Here is a 23982-nt window from a genome sequence, read left to right on the forward strand (position 1 = left end):
CCTAATATCACAAGACCTAGGACACTAAATACTTCCTTGACTCCGCCACCAATATGTACAATAAGTTTTAGATGATTATATAAAGTATGATGTACAAATAATTATTGCTCATTATCTTTTTGGAATGAAATGCAAATTTTAATTATAAGGTAGGAGATTACTCTTATCCGGAAAATAATTCAAAAATCTCTATAAGAAGCCAAGGCAAATTGTAATAAACCAAAAGCACTAAAAATTCGAAAAAGAAGTGAAGAGTAACTAATTACCTGAAAAATAGGCAATCTATCAACATCCCACTTCCACCACCCACAATCCCAACTTTCATTCTTAAAATCTCTTGTGCATTTCAAAAGCAACCGTTATTTTGTAGAAGGCAAGAAGATGCAGCAAATAAGTGATGAAAGCAGCAAGAAAAGAAGTCTTCTTGCAAACAAAATTGGAGCCATCTTGTCGAGTGCGTCATCACGATGCATGCCGTTTGGGGGCGAAGACGATCGCGGTGCTGCATTGAACAAGACTCAAAAATGCGTTGCGCTGCCATGCCAACGACCGCGCCCCATCGCGGTTGCCTCTGCCCACCTGGCCAGGAAGTGGAAGACCAGTTTGAAGAAGGTCAAGCTGAGGCTCAAGATGAAGACGAAATCGGGCAACAAAGAGCCTCCCGAGGAGCTCTGCAAGAAGAGGATTCTCATGGGAGAAAAGTGCAGAGCCTTGAATCTGTCAGGTGTTCTTCACTATGATAATCAAGGAATACTCCTACCTGAAGCTGAAGATTGATTTTCATGTATTTTTGTGAATTCACCATCTCTGTCTTTACTCTTAGACTTTTCCAATGAAAATTTGTCCAATCTGTTTATGCTCATTGAAATTTTACATATCATTTCTGTGTTCTGAAGAACAAATTGAAGTATCAATACTTCATAAGAGTAAAGCACAAATTCAAGAGCAGATCTACTTTTCATCCATCTAAATTACAAGTATGAAATGAATTTTCACATTCTCAGAGGAAAATGAAGAGTAGCAATCCAATTGGTTAGCACAACCCCTAAACTGAAGGAATTTAAACGGACTGGATACGAATAATTAATCAACATTTGAAAAAAAAAAAAGAGTTGAGAGAAATGGTTGATCCCAATCTTGATTTCTAAAACATATTGAAAATTTGAAAAATAGAGAAGACAAGCATTAAACAATGCAGACGAACACAAAAACCTACAATGACAGGCTTCAGACCCATTATATTGCACTAAGATCAATTGGATAACAAACAAATAAACACACAATCTAGTTCTTTGTACTGTCACAAGACTCAGCCTACAATTTTTTGTTACCTTTATTGGTAGATAGGAACATTTAAAGGGTATTTAATGGCTCAATCTAATGTTTGAATTGCCATATAAATATTTTGCGTGACCCATTCATAGGGCAGGGCCCGTTGTATTAAGACAAGAAAAAAGGTATAATACTATCAACAAAAATTCAGTGATAGCAATATCAATCTTAAATTAATTGAAATTACTAATATAGCCTTCAGATACAATACTAGTCAAAGGATAGTTTTGAAAAAAAAAAAAAGACTATAGATAATATACCATCAATTCAAATACCATAAATAGAATTAAAAAACCAAGAAAAACATTATTATTGCAAAATGATTGTATTCTTATATAATGCATAAAAGAAAAATAGTTTTGTTGTTTAAGAAATGCTCATCTTGGCAGATTTTTTGTTTATTTTTGTATGAAAATAAAGTTAGAGGATAAAATCCATCTTCTTCACCACTAAACGGCTTCAACAGAAAATTCATACAACATCATTTACACTATATCGCAATTGAATCCATCTCCTTTTCCTTTTAATTTTGCAATACCAGTAAATCATCATTACCATGTCTGCTACTCCATTTCTGTTCGCTTCTTTCGCTTCGCATTCAACCAACTTTACCTCTTCCACTTCTTTTATACATACTTTCATCACTCCCAATTGTAGCAATGGAAAACGGAGAATGGATTGTGCAAGTGCAAGTGAAGATTCCTATGCCAATTCATCAGAATCCATCCCCAATTCTCGTTCAACGAGTAAAGCTCCCACTGCGCCATGGATCACTGAAGAAGCTCTTTTCAACGAAATGGAATCGCTGAAGCGGCGACCTAAAAAGGCTGATCGAGTTGGGGAACATCCGGATCAGGATTTGACCGGAAAGGTTGGGGGTGGAAGGGGCAGGTTAGCGATGAAGAAAATTTTTAAAAGCTTTCAGAAACTTCAGGATTTAGGAGCGCCTGGCATAAACCCTAACAATCCTAACTTCAATTTTGCTCCTGGAGTTCTGTGCGGAATTGGGGATAATTTAGGTGTTGCTGAAGCTGAGGAGAAAGGCATGGCTGCACCCGGGAATGGAGTGAAATCAAAGAAATTGCCATGGGAGAGGGAGGAGAAAATGGTGATTAGGAGGGCGAAGAAGGAGAAGGTAGTCACAGCTGCAGAACTGAGCCTTGATGCAATGTTGCTGGAACGGCTGAGACATGAAGCTGCATTGGTTAGGAAATGGGTGAAGGTTATGAAAGCTGGGGTTACTCAAGCTGTTGTTGATCAAGTTCAATTGATTTGGAGAGATAATGAGCTCGCATTGCTTAAATTTGATGTTCCATTGTGCCGAAATATGGATAGAGCTCGAGAGATCGTTGAGGTTCGGCTGCTTATTTACGTTTCAATATTAGTGCAATTTAGTTTAACTTTAAGGATGATGTTTTCTTTCATTTTGATATTGGCACCCCGAAACATTTAGTATCAGGACTCAGTTTTAGATCATAGTAGAATATATTTTATGCTGCTGTGGAGGACTAAATTCACGATTATAGAATGCATAAAAAAGAAGATATTTTGTGCAACATAAGCATCAATTCATGTCTGGTGTTACGATTTTGACTCATATAGTCTTATCTTTCAGTGAAGTCTGTCATATGCTAGACATCATTTTACCTTTTTGACATATGGACTATGAGTGACTCAGCTTCAGTTAAGATCTGCATTTCCATTTTTGTTTTTTCTTGTCGTATCATGTATGGTTAAAATGCTGTGCTGGCTTCATCAATGATACAGTACTATATTTCTGAACAGTTAAAGACTGGAGGGCTTGTTGTTTGGGGGAGGAAAGACTTTCTTGCTGTTTATAGAGGGTGCAATTATGGGTCTTGTTTGAGAAATCTTCGAAATGTGAATTACAACTCTACTGGCGATCAAGGAAATTCTTCCTCAACTATTGATTACCAAAATACCATAATTGTTGCTCAAGTAACTTCTGGTGGAAGTAACCCGGATGAGTTGATTCATGTGAGGGATGGTAAATGGGAAAATTTTCATATGGCATCACTATATGAAAGAGAAGCTGATAGGTTACTGGATGAGTTAGGCCCTCGCTTTGTTGATTGGTGGATGCAAAAGCCTTTACCGGTTGATGGAGACATGCTTCCAGCTGTCGTTCCAGGATATATGACACCTTTCAGGCTGTGTCCACCTTTTACTAGCGCAAAGCTTGCAGATGCTGAGCTTACATATTTGAGGAAGCTTGCTCGCCTTCAACCAACTCATTTTGTTCTAGGTTATTACTTTCTTCTCTTGTATTATACTACCCCTGTCCAAAAAAAAATAGACAAGTTATAATTGACATGAATTTTAATGCACCATTGGTAAAGTAAGAGAGAGGGAGGGAAAAAGTGGTGAAAGTAGTGTTAGTGGATTGTGGGTCCACAATTAGAATGATGTTTAAGGTTAATATTTGTTTAAAAATATATAGATTTGGTCTAATTTTGGTGGACACCCCAAAATTAGTCTAATTTTTCTGTACGGAGGTAGTAATATTGTTGTTCTGAACTCAAATCAATTTTAGGTTGGAGTTTCGGATTACTATGCAGCTTGATCCATCTGGTTTACATTTCAGTCCAACAGGCACTAACATGTATATTTTGCATATATGTCTCCATGTAAAATTGCTATACCAATAGTTCTGATAGAATTTTGTTTTTGAGTATTCTGAAGGAAGAAACAGGAATCTCCAAGGACTAGCTGCAGCAATCCTAAAATTGTGGGAAAAAAGCCATATAGCAAAGATCGCTTTAAAGTGGGGAGTCCCAAACACTGACAATGAACAAATGGCTAATGAGCTCAAGGCAAGTCTGGTTGAAATATGATACTGTATGATTTTGATTTTGTATGTCTGTTGTGAGTCAATTTAGTATGTTGCGATATTACAGCATTGGCTATGTTCTAGTATATCTGTTGATGAACGAAAGTCTTAGCTAGGGATGGGTATATGTTTGGATACAAATGTTGAATCAAGCTGAAAGTCTGAAACAAACTATTTTTTAGATTCTCTTAGGTTAAGAAGTGCATAGATAGAAGTCAGTGTTTGGTAATTAGGTTAGTTGGTCTAAAGTATCAATTAAGAGAATGATTTTTGTATATCTATAAAACTGACTTGCTACAAACATCATAGATTTGGAGAATCTAGAAATGTCTACGAACTTCTCCATCTATGGAAGTAGAATTATATTGTCATAGTGAGGGCTAATATGTAGGATCTTTATTAGATATATAATTGATGTGCTAATATGATATCAAAGGTAACCAGCCGCAGAATTTATGTTTGCATCCCTTATCAATAAGGTCATAGAACAACAGTAGAAACAAGCTATGATTTCATGTAAGACTTTCATTACAAATGAAATATTCTCATCTATCACATTGTTCCTGTTGCAGAAACTTACTGGAGGAGTTCTTTTACTGCGTAATAAGTTCTTGATAATTCTCTATAGAGGCAAGGATTTTGTTCCCTCTGAAGTTGCAAAAGTAGTGGCTGAACGAGAAACAGAGCTCACACATTGCCAACTTCATGAAGAAGCTGCCAGACTAAGAGCTAGTGAAAGCTTCTCCATTACTAGCAAACATTTAGTTAGCTCGGACGTCATGGGAACTTTATCTGAGTTTCATAGAATGCAGTCAGAAATTGGGAGCCTGAAGAAAGCGAACACAGAAGTTGATGTTAAGCTGGAAGCTGAAAGGGAAAGATTAGAGAAAGAACTAAAAGATCAAGAACAAAAGCTCTTCCTTGTAAGATTTAGTGTTTCATATTGCGTTTTGTTTTTTACTATTATAGCAAGTAACGTGGAAATACACATTTGTTTACTTTACAGCTTAAGAAGAAGATTGAGAAATCCGCAAAGGTATTAAACAAACTGAGAAATGAATCAAGACTACCTGATGAAGAACCGGATCTGGAGATTATATCCAAAGAGGAAAGAGTGTGCTTGCGTGAGATGGGGTTAAGGATCAGTAGTAGCTTAGTGCTTGGTAAGAAGAAAATCTCATCTTACAATTTTTCTTTACTTATTACTCCCTCCTTTTCCTAAAAATTGGAACTTTTGAAACGACATGGGTTTTAATGCAAAATTGGTAAAGTAAGAGAGGGATAGAAAGAGTTTCTATTTTTAGGAAACGAACCAAAAAAGAAAGAGTTTTTATTTTTAGGAAACGGAGGGGGTATTATTTTCTTATGTTGACAATGGTGTGAATTCCAGTTAATACACACCTGATACGGTGCATGACTCAAAGTTTTATTGTTCTCATAAGTTACCTTAAGTAATTTAATCATGTTCTCAAAACCTGTGTGTCCCCAAAAACTCTCAATATTCACTTTCAATGTGTCGGGATCCAGGACTCTGTTTATACCTATAGCCACCCTAGCTTTGCTTGTTAGTAAGAGCTTTATCAAATCTTGAATAGATTATTTTAATACTATTAGTTACAGCCGAACACATGCATTTTTACTTTTAGGTAATGAGTATGAAACTTTCGTATTGATTTCTCACTCATATGAACTTCTATATGACATGTTATGACTACAGGAAGGTGTGGAGTTTATGATGGTGTCATAGAAGGAATGCATCAACACTGGAAGCACAGAGAAATTGTGAAAGTGATTACGATGCAGAAATCTTTTTTGCAGGTCATGCATACAGCAAAATTTGTTGAGGCAGAAAGTGGTGGGATCTTGGTTGATGTAGTTAAGCTGAAAGAAGGGCATGCGATTATAATTTATCGTGGTAAAAACTATAAACGACCTAAGTCAGCTGCAGTAAATTTGCTGAACAAAAAGGAGGCATTATCCAGGTCACTGGAAATCCAAAGACATGGAGTAAGTATCTCTGAGCTCATAAACATATAGATGAACTTGTCTTTTTTTTTCAGTTTTTTTCTTAGTTCAATAAACTTTAGTTTATTTTTAAAAAAAGAAGGTCATAAACACGTGACACCATTTTTTGCTTGTTTTGCGAATGAGAGTGCTTATACTTTAGCTTTTCCTTCTTCCTCTCCAATAGTCATTGAAGTTCTTCGCCAGGCAACGGGAACAGGCAATCTGTGATATCAAGCAAAAGCTGGTATGTATATTTCTTTTTTACTTTCTGAAATTTGATGCAGTTTTTCAAGAGGATTTATGAATGATGATTGATTAATGATAAACAAATGTTATGAATTGTCTTGACTAAACTGCTTCAATTTTCATCCTCCACACTGTCTCATGTGTGATAACTCTGAGTGACCTTGGATCATATGCACAAATTTGCAGGATGAGCATTCAGAAAAGATAGGATAATTGCTGAAGCTGATAAGTGACATGGGGATTGTGCTGTGAGCCACACGTAGGTTTGAAATTGGCAGCTTTTGGGATGTGCTATCTGTGGTCTGATAAAAGCATTCTGCAGAGGGTTTTTTGGTGAGCCTATAAGTTATACATTCTTTATCACGAGCCATATAAAATTGACCGTAAACGAGGTAATGACAGGACTTGTTGAACTGGGAAATACCATCTATCCTCTCTGCACAAAGTACAATCGGATTCGTTCAGGATACTGAGTTAGCACTTTACATCTGCAGTACTTATAGAAGAAATGTAGGAGAGCTTACCATTGCCGAGAACAAAGGTCAGATCACATCACCTGGTAAGTATATAACTTACTGGGCATAAATTCATAGACTAGAGCCTTATTGTTTCTCTCATAACAAAATCCCAAGAGATTGACAATGTTGACATGGGAGGTTCTACGTATGCTGGCGACCTCATCAACAAATTCTTGTGCATCATCATGGGTTTTCTTTAAGAGCCACAAGCTGGCCATCAGGTAGCTTCCCTTTGTATATAACTCCATAGCCTCCTTTGCCTAGTTTTTCTGTGAAGGACTGTCATTTTTTTTTTTTTTTTCGTCTCAATATCGTTTTGGAGCTAGAGATCCATGCTTGATTACAGATTTGTCAAGACTCTATTGGTTTTTCTTGCCCTGATTACACCATCCACATTGTCTTGTAACACAGTAGATGATGTCGGATATAAGAAGACCAAGGTGGTGTTTGGTCTGGGATGCTGTTATAAGAGCCACAAAGGCTTGAAATGCCGGGTTGCTCAGGCAATCACCATATTATGATTTAAACAACAGCATCCAACTTGCTTAGAACTCCCATGAAAATAGAGAAATTAGAGAACATCACAGAAAGCAAATGAACATACAAGTAGAAGTAAAATGATATGCATAGAATATTTACCTTGTCAATGACAGTAGAATCTAATCCATCTACAAGTTGGTCATCTTCATCTTTTTCCTCTTCCTCTTCAAAATCATCTTCAATTGCACTTCTTCGAGGCTCAAGAGAACCAATTCCTTCAAGAGTCCATCTGCAAGCACAAAGTTAAGCTGATATTCAGAACAGACCAATAAATATTGCACATACATCAAACAAAAGAAACAACCAATGAATGGGCTATCAAACATGGAATATAAATTTTTGCTGAATCAGAAATTAGAAATTGGATATGCTCAAAGAAATGGGTAACTGTGATTTACAAATTTTAGAGGCATGTTCACTTAATAGTTAATACAATAACAATTTCTACTAGTTCATATAATGGTCAATTAGACACTGTAAAATGTTCATTAAACATTATTATCTCAGTGATCATCTTGTTCTGCATTCTCAAGTTCATTGTTCCACCTATAGAGAACCACACTCACCATTCATAACAACAAACAGGTTTAGGCCAAAGATTAAGATGTCTTGGTCAGTAGTTCTACAAATTTAATGGAAACAGGTTAGCGAGATAAAATTGACTGTGGGAGATTCAAATTTAGCATTATGGTAGTAGCTGTTCACATTACCTGCAAACTTAACAGTAAGGAGATTAAAGGTCCACCAAATAATATTTCATCATATAAAGTGAAGATATTACAAGAAAACTGAAATAAACACCTAAACACAATAAGAACCTTTCTCTGTCTGTTATTATCTGTCATTAGTTGTTTTTTTTTTCGGTCTATTCGTTAATACTTGTCACACTTACTTACTTGTTATTGCTTTTGGTAATAAATTTTATATAAGACCAACTCATTTCACTCATATTTTATTATAAAATTAATAAACTATATAAAAGTATAATTCACATTCCGTAACTTTAGTCTACCTATTTTCTTTACATTTTTTAAAACACGAGTCAAATCAACACATGAAAATTAATGGCGGACAAAACAAATATTATGCTTCACTTCTAAATTAATTACTTTAATAATATCGATTGAATAAAAAAAATCAAATACTCCTACAAAATAAATCTGACTAGATATTTTATTAATTTTCAGCCCTATATTATTTTCTCTGTCTGATAAAAATAGTTGCATATGTAATCCAAAAGTGGACAAAACAATCAAAGCAATGAAGATGCACTACAAGTGGAGTATTAATTACAAGAATAATGATTGCATGATAAAGTAATAATGTTACATAAAAAAAACGTATACACCATTCATGATCTTGGTGGCAAACTGGTTATCAAAAGCACTTCACGAGTAATTTTTCCATGTCTAGGTCTTTAAAGCGGTATTTTTCTTACTCTATATATTTAAAAAGTGCAAACTCCATTTTCTTGAACTAATTTTGAAATTCACTTGATTATAATAGGAATTAATTTTGATTTTTAAAGGATACATCAAAATAGAAAAATATAATTACTAGAGATGAAAAATATAGTACTAATTAAATTAATTGATAATGTTTGATAATTAGATCTCTCTATTTAAACAAAGGTCTCCACATTTTTAGGCAGGGAGGTGTTGAGATTAGATACGGAGACACGTCTCCGAGGAACCTTGTCCAAGAGATCAGCATGACCCGACCTTGTGTAAATAGATTTATATGCATTTTGTGATTTAAAAAAATCACAAAATACGTATAAACATTAATGTAATTAGTTTGAGCTTCAGATTTGCTTCACTGACCGTGTAACTTTGTGTATCTCACTTTCTTGCTATTGTTACATGCTTGCATTTTTCACATTCTATTTTCAGAAGAAGGTGGAAATAGAAATGTGATATGTGAGTTGTGAGTGGAGAAGTGTCTGAAGTAAGAAGACGAGGACTACACATAATTCACATGTTTATGATGAGGAATTAAGACTCTCTGAAACTCTAAAGTTAACAGAAATTGAACTAATTTCAAAGAAATAGTATTCATTCTTTTAACGTTTTATTACTACTCGCGATGCAATTAGTGACGCCGCTAATGATGAAACTGATAATTGTATATAGAAATTTGCATACTTAGTTTAATTTTATTGTAATTAACTAATTATTATGGCATTTTTAGTTTTCCCGCTTTTGTTTAATTAATTACTAATTATCGAAATAAAACTTTTCAGATTTTGTTTATTTTTAAAACATTCTTTGATTCGTTGAATAATTAAAGGAGAGACTTCTGGGGCTTTTAATAATTTCAGCTGTGTTTCATTAATTTAAATCCATTTTTGTTATAAGAAAACTCAACGGAAAAAACAACAAATTGAAAAGGTAGAGGATGAATTGGAGGAATGGATACATGTTAGCAACGGAACTCTTCCAACTAAATGCAGAATGAATTGCAAACGGCAATTGAGTTGAAAATCCCAGAGCTTAATCACTGATGATTAACTCCAATTACGTCTGACAGATCGGTACATCACTACACCTCTCTTCTCTCTCCTGATTCGTCCGTCAATTGCAAAGGATCCCACCCGGATGCTGATCATCGCCTTTCTGGATTTGATCCCATTCATTGCTTCAATTCGCAAACCCTGTCTCTCTATTGGCGCCATTGCCCACATCTGGATTGCCTTCTCATTCACATCTCTCATTTTTTCATGAGAATGAATTTTGATGCCGCAAAGAAGGAATCGGTGATCGCGACCTCTTAAAAGGATGTGGTTTTCCTTTTGGCGATCCAGGGATAGACTATCGTTACATGAACTCAGGTACTTCTATATATGCTGCATTCTCTCACGCTATATCATTTTTGCTCTACTTGCTATTTCTCATTTATGAGGACTAGGATACTCTGTATTCAACTTTTTTGGCTGGAGGATTGGCTGAATTAGCCAAGGGATGGTGTTTCAGTTTAACCTGTATTTTGTGCCTGCGCTGCTAATTGGAATCAAAACACAAAGGGGTCTTTCCATCTAGTTACAGTGGAACACTTGTTTATTAACACAAAACTTACTTTTTATGGCTTTGACTTGGCAATGTTCCACTCCTTGATGAAAAAATTGTCTTATGGTTATAAGAAGTGTATTCATGTTACAAAGTTGGGATTTTAAGCATAAGCAAATTTAGTCTTTCTGTTGCTCCATCGTTGCCATTGGAGTCAAAGGATGTCATAGAAGACCAATGCTTGATAGTTAAGATGGGTGGCATATGGGGTATTGCAAAACCTAGTCGGCAGGTGTGTTCGTATTATGGTCCACTGAATTACTGAGTACAAGGTGAAGCAACATCTTATTTAACTATAATAGGTAAATAATGGTGTAGTGTAAAATCATAGGGAATCTGGATGCATTAACTCTAGTGGATGGTGTGTGGTTGCATGAGTGGCACAATAATCGTTTTCCACTTTAGGTATCGCGGCTCTAGAAATTATTGCTATGGTGGTAGCCTGGTAACTTGGGATGACTTATTCCTCAATGTGGTAAGCTAACTGGATTAATACGAACCACATACCAGCGATGGATATGTCTTGCCTCATGCTCTGGATGTGCCACTTCACTGCCTATATCCTAGCAGGCATGTTATTTCTGATGAATCTCTGGCCTATTTAGTTCTTACTGATAAGCTAAAAAGAGCAGTTTGACTACGACAATCAACTTGAAGTGGGCCAGAGCTCAATCAGACTTCTTTACTGGAAGGAATTAAACGAGATAGATTGGATTGGTTTGACAATTACTACAATTATGTCACAAACGTATCTTAATTGTGGAATCTGAGTATGATGACATCTCATGGAAAATTGTATTGAGTTCTTCACATGCATCCTTCTGTTTCTCAAGTGAATAGAGCCCTTGGGAAATGAAATTTCTTTCCCAAAGTGATGCTCTTTTAGGAACCAAACTGTTTTGAGAATTTGCAAAAACTACCTATGTCTCTTCCTTCATGAGAAGGAAGAGATAGGTGGACTATATTTGTTCTTTGAGGGGTGCAAATATCATATATTTACTGCCTTTTTGTGGATGCCCTTGACTATGCAAGCTAGATATTTTGTGCAATCCTAATGCATAGTGGCCCATTTATTATGCATATTCAAGCTCTCAAGAAGCGTAAAACTTATTTTATATTTTCTTATCGAGGGTATATGTTCTTGGTAGTTAGGTTTCTGGTACTTTCCCATTATTTTTATGCATTAAGGCATAGCTTGTAGCTTATATTTTCGAGGAATAAGATTTAGATGAATCAGGCTTGAGGATATTGTATTTCTTTGAGATATCTTAGGGAGATACAGAAGAAAGCTTATATATACTGCCTTTTTGTGGATGCCCTTGACTATGCAAAGTAGATCTTTTGTGTGATCTTAATGCATAATGGCCCATTTATTATGCAGATTCAAGCTCTCAAGAAGCATAAAACTTTATTTTATACTCCCTCCATCCCCCAAAAATTGACAAAGTTGTATATGGCACGGGTTTTAATGTTGAATTGGTAAAGTAAGAGAGAGATAGGAAAAACTAAGAGAGAGGGAGAAAAAGGTAGTGGAAGTAGTGTTAGTGGATTGTGGGGTCCACATTATTAGTGGTGTGTGTTTGTTCAAAACTTTCCTTATTTAGACTTTGTCTAATTTTGGGTGACGGCCAAAAATGGAAAAACTAGTCTATTTTTTGGGTACAGAGGGAGTAATTTCTTACCCATTATTTTTATCAAGGGTATTTGTGCTTGGTAGTTGGGTTTCTATTACTTACCCATTATTTTTATGCATTAAGGCATAACTGGTAGCTTATATTCCAAAAATAAGATTTAGATGAAGGCTTGAGGATATTGAACTTCTTCGAGATATCTTAGGAAGATACTGAAGAATTGTGGAACACTGGGTGTAATGGGCTATATGTTATTGTTCAATATACTTAAATTTCACTAAGAGTAATAATGTAAATATGTAATGCTCCCTCCGACCTTAATAACTGTAGACTATTTTCTTTTTAGTCCGTCCCTGAAAAGTTATGAACTTTATAATTTAGGAAATAGTTGAGTAACACATTACCCCTACTCATCATTACAACTTATACCATTGCAATCCGAAACACTACTAATAATGCGGACCCCACTATCCACTAACACTACTTCACTCTACCTTTTCTCTTCCTCTCTCTTTACCAATTTTGCATTAAAACCCGTGCCCCACAAAATTTTATATTTATCAGGGACGGATGGAGTATATGGTTTTACACAATGGTTGTTTGGACTCCTTATTAGCTGTCTGATTCCCGGGAAGCTTGGAATTTTAGATAGGGAATCATAACTGGGATTGACATTTGGTACCATAGAGTAAGTGCTTATAAAGTGATTAAAATCATTTTTTTTTTGTATCAGTTTCATTAATTTTATCCAACCAAGCTTAGAATGCATCATTCCTATGACTTAAGATGATGTGTTTGTGTTGTTTCTGGTATTTTCTTTGGTACCATCTGAATGTATGTATAATTCTCAAATGCAACATGTATATGTTTGGGTCTCAAGCTTCTCAGTATTTTATTAACTTCTACATGTTCTCTTCCCCAGATTCATAGTTGATCAACTGACAAAAGTTCAAGTCGTGAATGAAGTTAACAAAGTATGTCATTGTCTTGCTATCGCTCTTATGTGTTCAAGTTGGCTAAATTTTGGGTGTTCCTGATGCCGTTTCTTAATCTCATCCTCATGTGCTACATGGCCAGGAGTTTGTCATTGAGGCTTTGAGATCTATTGCAGAGTTGATAACATATGGTGACCAGCATGATGCTGCCTATTTTGAGTGGGTCTTCTGTCCATTATGTGTTTTATATGCTCATATATCCTCTTAAGGTCCGTAACATTTTCTTTTTCATGCAATTCTTATCGTTTTGGTCCCTTTTAGGTTTTTCATGGAGAAACAGGTCATGGGCGAGTGTGTACGCATATTAAGAATATGTGAATCTCTGATTGTCTCACGCCAGCTTTTGCAGACAATGAGCATAATGATACAGAACCTGAAAAATGATCATTCTATATGTAAGCTCTCATAATAACATCTGGTTCTGAAGCACCGTATTTGCCTAGTCTGCCCAGTGCATGGATTCTCTAAGATGTATTTCTTTTCAATATTGTGCAGACTATATGTTTAGAAATGAACATGTTAACTACCTCATAGCATACCCTTTTGACTTCGGAAATGAAGAGTTGTTATCTTATTACATATCCTTCCTAAGGTGTGTCAAAATAGCCCTCTTTCAGTTCTTTGTATTTTTTTTCTTTTATCTCGACCACTCGGTATATCATTTTTTTATTTGGTTTTGCAACTGCTTCTGGACTGAGAAGAGCGATAAGTGGGAAACTGAACAAGGATACAATTTCTCTCCTTGTTAAGACAAAAATTGTAAGTTTATGAGTCTTCTACCAATACTGATGGCAGTGTTGTTTTTCCTAGCACATTCTCTGTAATTTAGTTGTTGTCACTTGTTACAAGCGTGGATTCTTGCAAAACGGGCATATCTTCAACCTGAACTTTGAACTTGCTTTGTGAATCATCATTTATATTCTTAGATTACTATGTCTTCAGAATAGGTTGATTACTAGTATCCACAATTTTATTTTTTGTTTCTATAAAAGAAGAGTTTTGTACACAAATACATAATAGTTACAAGGAGTGCATTTGCATCTGTCATTTTTGTAATCCATGGTAAGAGCTTATCTTTCTGTTATTATTCTAAGTTCATTGATTTAGTCAACCTTCTGAATTGAACACTTGGTTGAAGTATATTTATCGAAAGGTGTTAGAGCTAGGACTACTGAAATTGTGAGTTCTATTTGACTGAAATATTCTGTAGACCTTTTTTGGGTATATGTTTAGTTGGGGTGAGCTTTGTGTCGTACAAATGAGACATGCTACATATATAAATATTTTTATATGTCTGAGTGTGCATAGTTGTAGTTATGGTATCACACTGGTCTTCTTCAGCCTAGGAACTTGAAACGGAAGGAAATAAATATTATGTGAGTATCTTGATTCTACAAGAGATTGTCCTTTGAATTTTTTTGGATTATCATACTGTTTTCACATGACACTACCAACAATTAATGTGAAATTGATTTTAAGAGGCTTGCATCTCTTGAGCAGAACCTAGTAGAGAAGTTCAAAATAAAACTGAAACAAAACAGGCCATTGATGGCTATGTTTTCAAAATTTCAACTAAATAATTTGACATCAATATCTCAAAAAAATGTGTTGCTTTCGCATATCTCATTTTCTTTGTTCTTTTCTCCTTTGCATCCTATTGGTTTTAGGATGAAGTAGTTGATTTTCCCCTTTATGTTGAGGCAATACGGTTTGCTTTCCATGAAGAAAGTATGATCCGAACTGCTGTTCGTACTTTAACATTGAACGTTTATCATGGTGAGTTTTTCTTAATTTGACTTTTGCTTTCATAACCAATATGGTTAAAATCCTACGTTTTAAACAATGAGCTTGACTGATTTGCAGTTGGAGATGACACTGTAAATAGGTTTGTATCTAGGGCCCCACATTCAGATTATTTCCTGCACTTGATCGAATTTTTCCGAGATCGGTGTATCCATTTGAACACAATTGTTTCAAATGCTAAAAAGTAAGATGCTGAATATCATTTGTCCATCTGCAATTTTTTATGTTGTTGCTCACATGAAGAATTATATTTTGAATAGGAGCCAAAGCGCAGAACTTTCATCCTCCATTCTTTCTGCTGTTGACGAGATTGAAGACAATCTCTATTACATTAGTGATGTTGTTTCTGCTGGAATCCCTGATGTTGGGAGGTCGATAATGGACAAAGTTCTGAGGCTTCTGATATTTCCATTGGTTCTCCCATCCCTTGGGACTGAAGCAGTCAATGTACATACTCACCATTCTATTTGCTTGCTCTAATCTATGCTTCTGGAAATTTTCATGAGCTCTTTATATTTGGTTGATTGCCGGTTATGGGTCTATAAAAATATTTTTGTGACTATCTGAGTTGCATATGTTCAGGAACCAAGTCTTGGGGCTGTCACTTCTTTATATTTACTTTGTTGCATTCTGCGCATAGTCAAAATCAAAGATCTGGCAAACATTGTTGTTGCTGCTCTTCTATGTCATCCAGAGATGATTCCTGAGATTTCTGAAGCTAAGATCAATGGTAATATGTTGAGCCATGCTTCTTCGGATGTAGCCAGCCAAAATAAAGATGCAAACAATCAAAATTCCATTTCCGATACCGAAAATCATATACTGCACAGTGCCCTCAATCATAAGTATGGTGGTATGAGGTTTGCTCCGAGGTATTCAATCCTATATCTCACATATAGCTTTATTTGTTTTTTTCATTTTTTCCTTAAAGCATTCTTGGAATACATTGCTTAGCTGCTTTCTTTGGAAATATTATTTTTTATATAGATTACTGATCCCTTTATCAGTCTGCAGTTGAGTCTTAATGTTACATAGTCAATGGGATATGAACTTATTTACATGCAGCACATCCAACACGACTCTAATGCATGCCTTCTATCATTTAGTTATGAGTTCATTATTGCATTATAGAGTAGTGGTCTTGGTAACTATCGGGTAGCGTAGCGTAGCGCAATAGAGAATGATGATCCCCTGTGCATCTTTGTTAAGTGAATAATTGCTGAATAAGGTGAAAGGACTAATAATTCTGTTGCTGGAAATGTTTTCGTCTTATTAAATTAACTTATTGAGATATTGTTAGCTTTTCTGACAGCCACAAAACAAGAGATTTCATTGTACTTTTTTGTTTTAAACCCCAGTATGTTTTATGTGTTCAACTGTACAGGGAAGCTTTGCTTTCATTTGTTGTCAGTGGAGATGAAGTTCAAGTCTCAGGCTCCTTAAATGTTCTAGCAACATTGTTGCAGACTAAAGGTCCTAAAGCTCAAGTTATCTAGCTATTGGCTGATAAGCCTCATAAGCAATTAACTAAGTGAACTTATGCATTTGCAGAACTAGACGAGTCAATTGTTGATGCTCTTGGCATACTTCCGCAATGCAAACAACATAAAAAGAAACTGCTGGTATGTGGTTGGAAGTTTTGTTTCTCTATTTTATCGACTAATAGGGAATTTTTTTAAATAATGTACAATTGGAATCATGAAGTGAAGGGTGGTTATGCTAAAGGCTTTCCCATCATTGTTGAAATGTCTGGAAAAACTGGAGCAAACTTTACCGCTTCAATTTGATACCCTCCTTTTTACAGTATGTATATGTATATTAGAAGACTGATGTTGATGTTTGATGATATTCAAAGTTTTTTCCCTGGGCCAGGAAACAGTAAAGTTTATTTAAGTATGAAAAACTATTTCTTATAGTTCCTCATATGATGTTAAATCACATCTAGCATTATATGACTACAATGACTCACTTGGTGCTCTCAAAATTTGTTCAAGGTTTTTACTCAATTCAGCAGGTTATATGCATTCACCCTCCACTAAGTATCATTGTTTTCCGGTTCTCTCAGATAGTGTTAGGTCATAGTAAATATTCTTCAGTAGCATAATATGTGCTGCTGCCTGCTTTCTTTTTTGTTTGTACTCTTGGGGATGTAGTCTTTTGCAGCTGATAGAACAGCTTACGTGATGTGCACGTTTCAGTAATGCCTGCTTTGTTGTGTGCATACAGCAAGCCTTGGTTGGGGAGGATTCTGCAGAAGAGCAACTTTTCTCCTCAGAAGGTACTAAGGTCAAAGATCGCATCAGTGGTGAATTTGATATCTATCTGCAAAAGTTGAAGGTATATAAATTCCTTTATCTGCTTTTCCCTGTTGAAATTTTTTGTTCGCCTTCTTGAATGAGACATCAATGTTTGGAAAAATGAGATAAAAATATTTTTTTTTTCTAGTGATATACTCCTACTACTTAGTTTTAGTTCTCTGGAGTTGGATTTAGTGACTACCTCCTAAGTTACTTGGTGCTTGAGGGCAGTTTTGCCTCATCGTGTTTTCCTATGGAAAAATTTATTCAGTTTTTTTAGACATTAATTTGCCACATTGTCTTTGTTTTTCTCGACTTTGCCTTCTATCTTGATAAGATTTGAGATCCCGAGGCTCACAACAAGGTTGATATTTATCCAGATTCCACTAACACTTAATGTGGGAAACACTCACATTCGCTATAGACCATGTAGAACAATAAAATATAGACATGCTTGGAAAAATGAAATATATTAGGGAAAAATAGTACTCTCTCCGCCCCTTAAATATAAGAACTATTTCCATTATAGTCTGTCTCTTAAAATTATGCTTTTTCTATTCTCCACTAACAATACTTTAGTCACTTATTCTTTCTATCTCTCTCTCACTTTACTAAGTGTGCATTAAAACCCGTGTCCCTTCAAAAGTTCATATATTTAAGGGACGGAGGGAGTAGTTGATTATTATCACTGTACAAAGCACCTATATTTATTACAAGAGACTAAGCCTGATTAGGACACAACCTACGTGAATACTTATTCAGTAACAGTCCATATGTGACTCTAGAATCATGAATCATTTGTTGACATCACAGCCATCAGAGCAGGATAAACAATCAAGTTCTGAAACATAATGACTTGCCATTTGAAACCACCATCTGGTCATAAATCTAATTTCAGAATGCTGGCTTCTATTGTCTAGAATTTCTTTTTAAGCCAAGCGGATCAATTAACATGGTCGTAAAGTTTTAGCGAAAGCATAGAACTTATTATACCTTGTTTTGTCCAACAGGAGTACGTTGGAATTTCATGTGTACACCCAGAGGTTGGAGCGAGTCCCCGTCTGCATAGATTTCAAGTATGTACTTTTCACATTACAGAAAATAATATTGGTTGCATGCACCCTTTATCTAGCTAATTTAGATAACAAGGGCCAGTGCCATGGCTCATTTGTATTGGCTTGATTATGTCAGTTTCATGAAGTGCTAGGCTCACTTGTGGGTGCATGCATAATTTTGAGCAGGTCTTTCAGAAATAATCTTTATAATGAAATTATAAACTTAATGCAGTCCATTTGGTGAATTTGTTAAATTTGCTGCTGCAAACAGATAAAAGTATTCTGAGTCTCAGTGGGAAAAAGTTAACTTTTTCCCTTGTATAATGATCTTGTTTCCCCTCGATATTCCACGAATGTAGATCTAATAATTCCTGGTCCAACCCCTTTGAGGAAACCGAATCAATTTACACACTTAGTTGTATCCCTTGGTACTGCTTAATAAACAGCAAACCAAACTGGCTTTAAGAGAATAATTCTTACTTAGAAATTATAAGAATATTGTCTTGTGGTAAAATGAAAAATTGGGCCCACCTTATTTTTTGTTTTGCTATATAATCTGAAGAGTTTTTGTTTGTTTCATGCTTTTCAGTTCAAATGCTCTTGTAATGGGTTATTGGTCTCATTTTTAGGTACTCGATTCTTTGGTTAGTCTCTTCTGCAGATCAAACATCTCTGCAGAAACATTGTGGCATGGTGGTTGGCTTTTGCGGCAGTTGTTACCTTACAGCAAAGCGGAGTTCAACAGTCATCATCTTACTTTACTTACCGTAAGTGACAATACAAGTAAACTTTCAGCTGGATATCTGTTACCCTAATTGTCGGGAAGTTTTAGTCATCTTATGGTCACTTGAGTAGATCTCTGGAAAATGATACTCCATTGGCGACTTAACATCACCATTTGTAATCATATAGTTGGTCCTCCTTATGGTCATGCTGGAATATGGATGAAAGGTTCACTAAGCAACCGTACATTTCTAATAAATATTTTGTGGTATTCTTATGGTTATAAGTATACTGTTAGAAAATAGTTGAGCATATAATGACGGGACATCTGTCTGTAGGATTCATTTCACCATTCCACTGCTCGTGTTCTAGAGGAGGCCAGAGGAACTTGGTTTGATCTGTTATTGGCAGTTATTTGTGACCAGTGGAGAAAGTGCAAAAGAGGTATGCCTTTTTCTCTCTCTTTTTCTCCTATTGAACTAAGAATGATTTGTCGTGTGGCTAATAACTCATGGTAAATAATCTATCTGTTCAGCAAATGAGGTTCTTTTCTCCTATTAACTAAGAATGATTTGTCATGTGGCTTGTAACTTGGTAAACAATCTATCTGTTCAGCAATTGAGGCATCTTCTCTACGAAAAGATCCAAAGTGTATTCTATTGCCGCCATTCAAGTCTGCCTATGACGGTCATTCTCTCTCTCCCCTCTCCCCCACATGAGTGATCTGAGAATGTTTTTAGGAACATGCATCTTATTGTTATTCTTCTGTCTTTCAGAGCATGCATCATCTGAATCATCATTTGCTGCTGGAGAGAGAATGTGTGAAGCAGTGAAGGTTTGTCCTTCAGTAATAATATTTTGTTTATATTTGGATTAAGTCTACAGAGTCTGCTTTATTAGACATAGATTGGATGCATGAAATGTCATGTACTTCTGTAGACAACCACTGTATATTGACAAAGTTCTCACCTCCATAGGTGTTTGCGCTGCTTCATCATCTCCACATTTTCTCGCTTGGTAAAGTTTTGCCAGATCAACCTCCTGTATTCTCTGAGGTTGATACTCCAGAGAAGTCCAGAGCAAGGAATGCTGGTTTAAATCTTCCAGAACTTAAACCGAATGCTGAAATCAATCTTGGTAAATCAGATATGAATTGCATCTTGTTTGCGCGCTTCCATCATTTTACATGTCATTTCCCTGACTTTGCATTCCCAGAAGCCTCAACAGGCCAACTATAAGGACTGAGCATGCATGTGAATAATTGAGTTCAGTCCAAAGTTTTGTTGTCACTTGCTTTCTTCTAATTGACCTGGTTTCCTGTTTATCTATAGTGGGTGCAATCTCATGTCGAATTGCATTTGAAAGGGGTAAAGAACGTCATTTCCTCTTTCTAGCCCTCTCTATGAGTAGCTGTGGTTGGCTTGTCCTTGCGGAGGAATTACCAGTGAAACCGGGGCGAGGATTGGTACGAGTTGTGGCACCATTGGCTGGATGTAATGTGAGTTGCCATCTCAAATAAATCTTTACCAAATGATTAAAGATCAGTGTGTAATCATGCTAAGAAAATGCATCACTGAACCCTATTCAGAAAAATATTTGTGGGTTGTGAACACATGAGAGATGAGAGTAGCCTTCCTCCCTCATCTTATCAGATGATCTCTTAATCTTTATGTACTAGTGAGCATATTTTCAAGTTACATCTTTGTGCTTTCACTTGGTATTTTATCCATTTGTTTAAAATGCCTTGTGTTAGGACATACTGTTTCTTACCTAACAAAAGATTATTGAACTCAAAGGATATGGCAGCTGATTGATTCCATATAAACATACTTGGTTTTTTTCTTTCAGCCAAGAGTAGACGATAAACATTTAAAGTGGCTGCACCTTCGAATCCGTCCTTCCTCATTCCCATTTACAGACACTGCTATGTATGCTGGACATGGCAAGGTAAAATCTAAAGCTTTGGTTGACGGAAGGTGGACTCTGGCGTTCCAGGATGAGGAATCCTGCAAGAATGCAATGTCTATGGTTGTAGAGGAAATGGAACTGCAAAGTTGCATGGTGGAGAAAAGTCTAGAACCTTTACTAGAACTTGATAGAAGTAACGACGATTCGAGACTTTCTGAGCGTGTGGAGGATGATAACACAATGTAACGGTGGACCTCATGTTATTTGCAGATGTTTGAATGCGCGGTTAGTTTTCCCGGAAGATAACAAAGGTGAGGTTTCAAGCAGCCTCATGTATGTGAGTTGTGTTCCAAAAGAATCGTCAGGTACAGAATGTATAATAGAGCATGTAGTAGTCAGTGCCATTCTTTGTATATAATAATATACTTATATGGAGTAGTAGATTACATATATATACGCTGTGTCTTTTGTATGTGAGATTCTTTGACCAATTTCATCTCCGGCAGCCAGTTTTATGAGCTTTTGTAACAGTACATAGTTTTTCAAGAGCTTATGAAAGAGAAAGTTCATTCTTTTCTAGCCTTTTTATAGTAGTAGTAGCAAGCAGTGCTCTCTCTTCCCTTTCATATTTTCTTTGATAATTATGAAAAATATTTGTCAAAGTCCATCGCATGCTCGGTGATGAGTGTATATTGAATTGTTTGGGACTCTCTCTCTCTCTCATGATTGCAATTTTTAGAGTTTCAAAGCAGAGGGTGCATGTTTTGGGACCAAATTCAAAGCACCATGTGTCAAACTGCATTTTCAAGAAGATGCACAGCAGGAAGATGTATCTAAGCAGACAAAAAAATTTTGAGGATCCAAAAAGCAAAAACTTTGAAGATATTTGATTGACCTAATTTACCTATATTAAGGATGGTTATGATTTAATCACGTCATTGTGAAAAAAACTTAATGATGTCAAATCTCAGTTCACATTATGGATAACTTCCTGTGAAAGTGAAAATTTCAGAAAAATAAATTTCCCCCCTCACCGAATCAAACCCTGGACCAAAGATTCAGATACTACTCTAGTAAAGAGATGAATCCACCTTAAATCTTCACCATCTATAGGCTGAAGACTGAAAATAGTTCATACTCCCTCCCATCCTCGTTAAATGTTTCGTACCCGAGTTTTAAGAAATTGTTTGACTATATTAATAAAAGTGGGTAGAAAAAAGTTAGTGGAATGTAGGTCCTACTTTTATATAGTATTAATTTTATAATAAAATGTGAGTAGGAATGAGTTAGTAAATGTAGAGTTCAATACAAAATATTATAAAAGTGAAATAAGACATTTATTAAGGACCGTCCAAATAAAAAAAAATATGAGGTATTTAATGGGACTAGAGGAGAGTATTCACTTATTTTTAATCAACGTTTAATGAGAAAGTAACTCTCTCCGTCTAGGCTAAGATGACACATTTCTTAGTCAATATAGGATTTTATGACTTGTTGGTTAATGTATTTAATTTAAGAGAGAAAGAGTTGTGTAATTGTGTAAGTATTAAATGGAGTGAGAAAGAGAGTTGAATAATCAACTAGAGTGAGAAAAAATGTGGTTGAGTGTATTAATTGAAGAAAGAAAGTTACCAAAAATAGAAATGTGTTATCTTGGTTTGACGTGAATCTGTGTGTTCACAATCATAGAATACAACGATATCGAGGGTCATGGGTTGATTGGGGTCCGAGAAGATGTAGACACATGACAAGAAACCAAGTGAAACTGGAATTTAATTTAAATAGTAATTTGCTTATCAAGATGACATCCAAAATCGACTCTACAAGCACCATTGTCTTCGTCTTCAAAAGGCTTCACGTGAGTACCTTGCACGCCCGAATTAGAGTCCAGGAAAAGAAGTTATAGTCATTTTAAGAAAGTCACGCAATGCTGAAAGAAACGCGCGGACGGGCGTTTTGCCTACAAAAATCGCCCGGTCGAGCGTGTTTGTCGAGTATCATGTTTTTGTCCAGAAAGTTTGCGCGGGCGGGTGTCGGGCACCTAGGTCGGACGATTTTCCCGAAAGGGCTCATTTTTTACCAAAACTTGTTTTATTTTGATCTTTTTAGACTCCTAGTATAAATACTTTTGTTAGGGTTCACTTCATGACAGCTTTTGAATGATATTGTAAGAACAAAAACTTAATTTGTGAGCGGCATCTTCATTTTTGAAAATTTATCAAAATCTTTCTTGCTTTGGTGAAAGGTATCTTGTGTTGTCTTCATTGTTTTGTGGAACGTCCATAGGTTCTAAACATTTATTTAAATCATAGCATCTTGGTCCTCTTTCTTTTATACTACCATTTTTATTATTTCATTTGTTGTTGTGTTATTTGGTTACTTGAAAAGTCTGGGAATGTGTATGGAATCATTAAGATTCATATTATAGTTTGAACAAATTAAAAAGAAAAATACTCCCTTCATCCCATTTAAAATGAAATATTTGGGAATTGACATAGGATTTTATGTAGTGTTGTTTGTGAGTTAAGTTAAAGTAAAAAAATAAAAATTAATAGGATAACCTAGAAAGGAAAACGTTGCATTTTTAATAGGACATAGAGAGCATGTTATTTAGTCTTGTTTATCCATTATATTAGGTCATATAGCAAACGCGATTACTTAATAAGTCAAGGAAAATGAAAGGCAATCCAGTGAGTCACCAACATTTGCTAAAAAAGAGAAGAAAGATCACATCAAAATCTCTACTTTCCCGATTTGGATTGTTTGTTGCACAGCTTTTGCTGCACGCTGTTTAGCTGCTTCGTTTTCATGTGACACCTGTTAATATTTTACTTCTTCCTTTCTATTTCGGCGTCTCGGTGGCATTTTATCATATGAATACTCAATATTCCCTCGAAGATGACACTACATTTTGGGCACATTAAAATAAAGAAAATAGATAATACTCGTCCATTTCAAGTAATATAGATATTTTTTTCTGCACTCATTTTAGAAAAAATATAACAAATGGT

The 23982-nt window shown here is 35.6% G+C and overlaps 2 protein-coding genes across 7 annotated transcripts; both read left to right on the forward strand.

Moving 5' to 3' along the window:
- Window positions 1-1773: 1773 nt before the first annotated feature.
- Window positions 1774-7343, forward strand: LOC125205020 (chloroplastic group IIA intron splicing facilitator CRS1, chloroplastic). Of its 4 annotated transcripts, none has more exons than XM_048103816.1 (10): window positions 1775-2686; window positions 3118-3598; window positions 4036-4166; window positions 4756-5106; window positions 5190-5346; window positions 5901-6190; window positions 6375-6434; window positions 6623-6769; window positions 6839-6995; window positions 7069-7343. In XM_048103816.1, exons 1-8 carry the CDS (start codon window positions 1889-1891, stop codon window positions 6647-6649), a joined length of 2295 nt encoding a protein of 764 aa, XP_047959773.1. In that variant the 5' UTR covers window positions 1775-1888; the 3' UTR covers window positions 6650-6769; window positions 6839-6995; window positions 7069-7343. The 4 variants fall into 4 exon arrangements, with proteins under 4 accessions (XP_047959775.1, XP_047959773.1, XP_047959774.1 ...); XM_048103817.1 differs by having other exon boundaries at window positions 7093-7343; XM_048103818.1 differs by having other exon boundaries at window positions 1774-2686; window positions 6395-6434; window positions 6931-7343.
- LOC125205019 (protein TRANSPARENT TESTA 9-like) lies at window positions 7118-21544 on the forward strand. 3 transcript variants are annotated; one of them, XM_048103813.1, is made up of 23 exons: window positions 7118-7175; window positions 10024-10324; window positions 13113-13164; window positions 13268-13344; window positions 13447-13580; window positions 13681-13777; window positions 13887-13944; window positions 14853-14961; window positions 15049-15172; window positions 15249-15435; window positions 15571-15860; window positions 16373-16461; window positions 16540-16610; window positions 17215-17325; window positions 18296-18361; window positions 18970-19107; window positions 19402-19507; window positions 19679-19750; window positions 19840-19898; window positions 20041-20200; window positions 20395-20561; window positions 20912-21164; window positions 21242-21544. In XM_048103813.1, exons 2-23 carry the CDS (start codon window positions 10272-10274, stop codon window positions 21247-21249), a joined length of 2481 nt encoding a protein of 826 aa, XP_047959770.1. In that variant the 5' UTR covers window positions 7118-7175; window positions 10024-10271; the 3' UTR covers window positions 21250-21544. The 3 variants fall into 3 exon arrangements, with proteins under 3 accessions (XP_047959770.1, XP_047959769.1, XP_047959771.1); XM_048103812.1 differs by lacking the exon at window positions 7118-7175 and having other exon boundaries at window positions 10047-10324; window positions 20912-21544; XM_048103814.1 differs by lacking the exons at window positions 7118-7175; window positions 10024-10324; window positions 13113-13164; ... (2 more) ...; window positions 13681-13777; window positions 13887-13944 and adding an exon at window positions 14488-14561 and having other exon boundaries at window positions 20912-21544.
- Window positions 21545-23982: the final 2438 nt, after the last annotated feature.

The sequence above is a fragment of the Salvia hispanica genome, chromosome 2, assembly GCF_023119035.1.
Source record: "Salvia hispanica cultivar TCC Black 2014 chromosome 2, UniMelb_Shisp_WGS_1.0, whole genome shotgun sequence".
NCBI classification, from domain to species: domain Eukaryota; kingdom Viridiplantae; phylum Streptophyta; class Magnoliopsida; order Lamiales; family Lamiaceae; genus Salvia; species Salvia hispanica.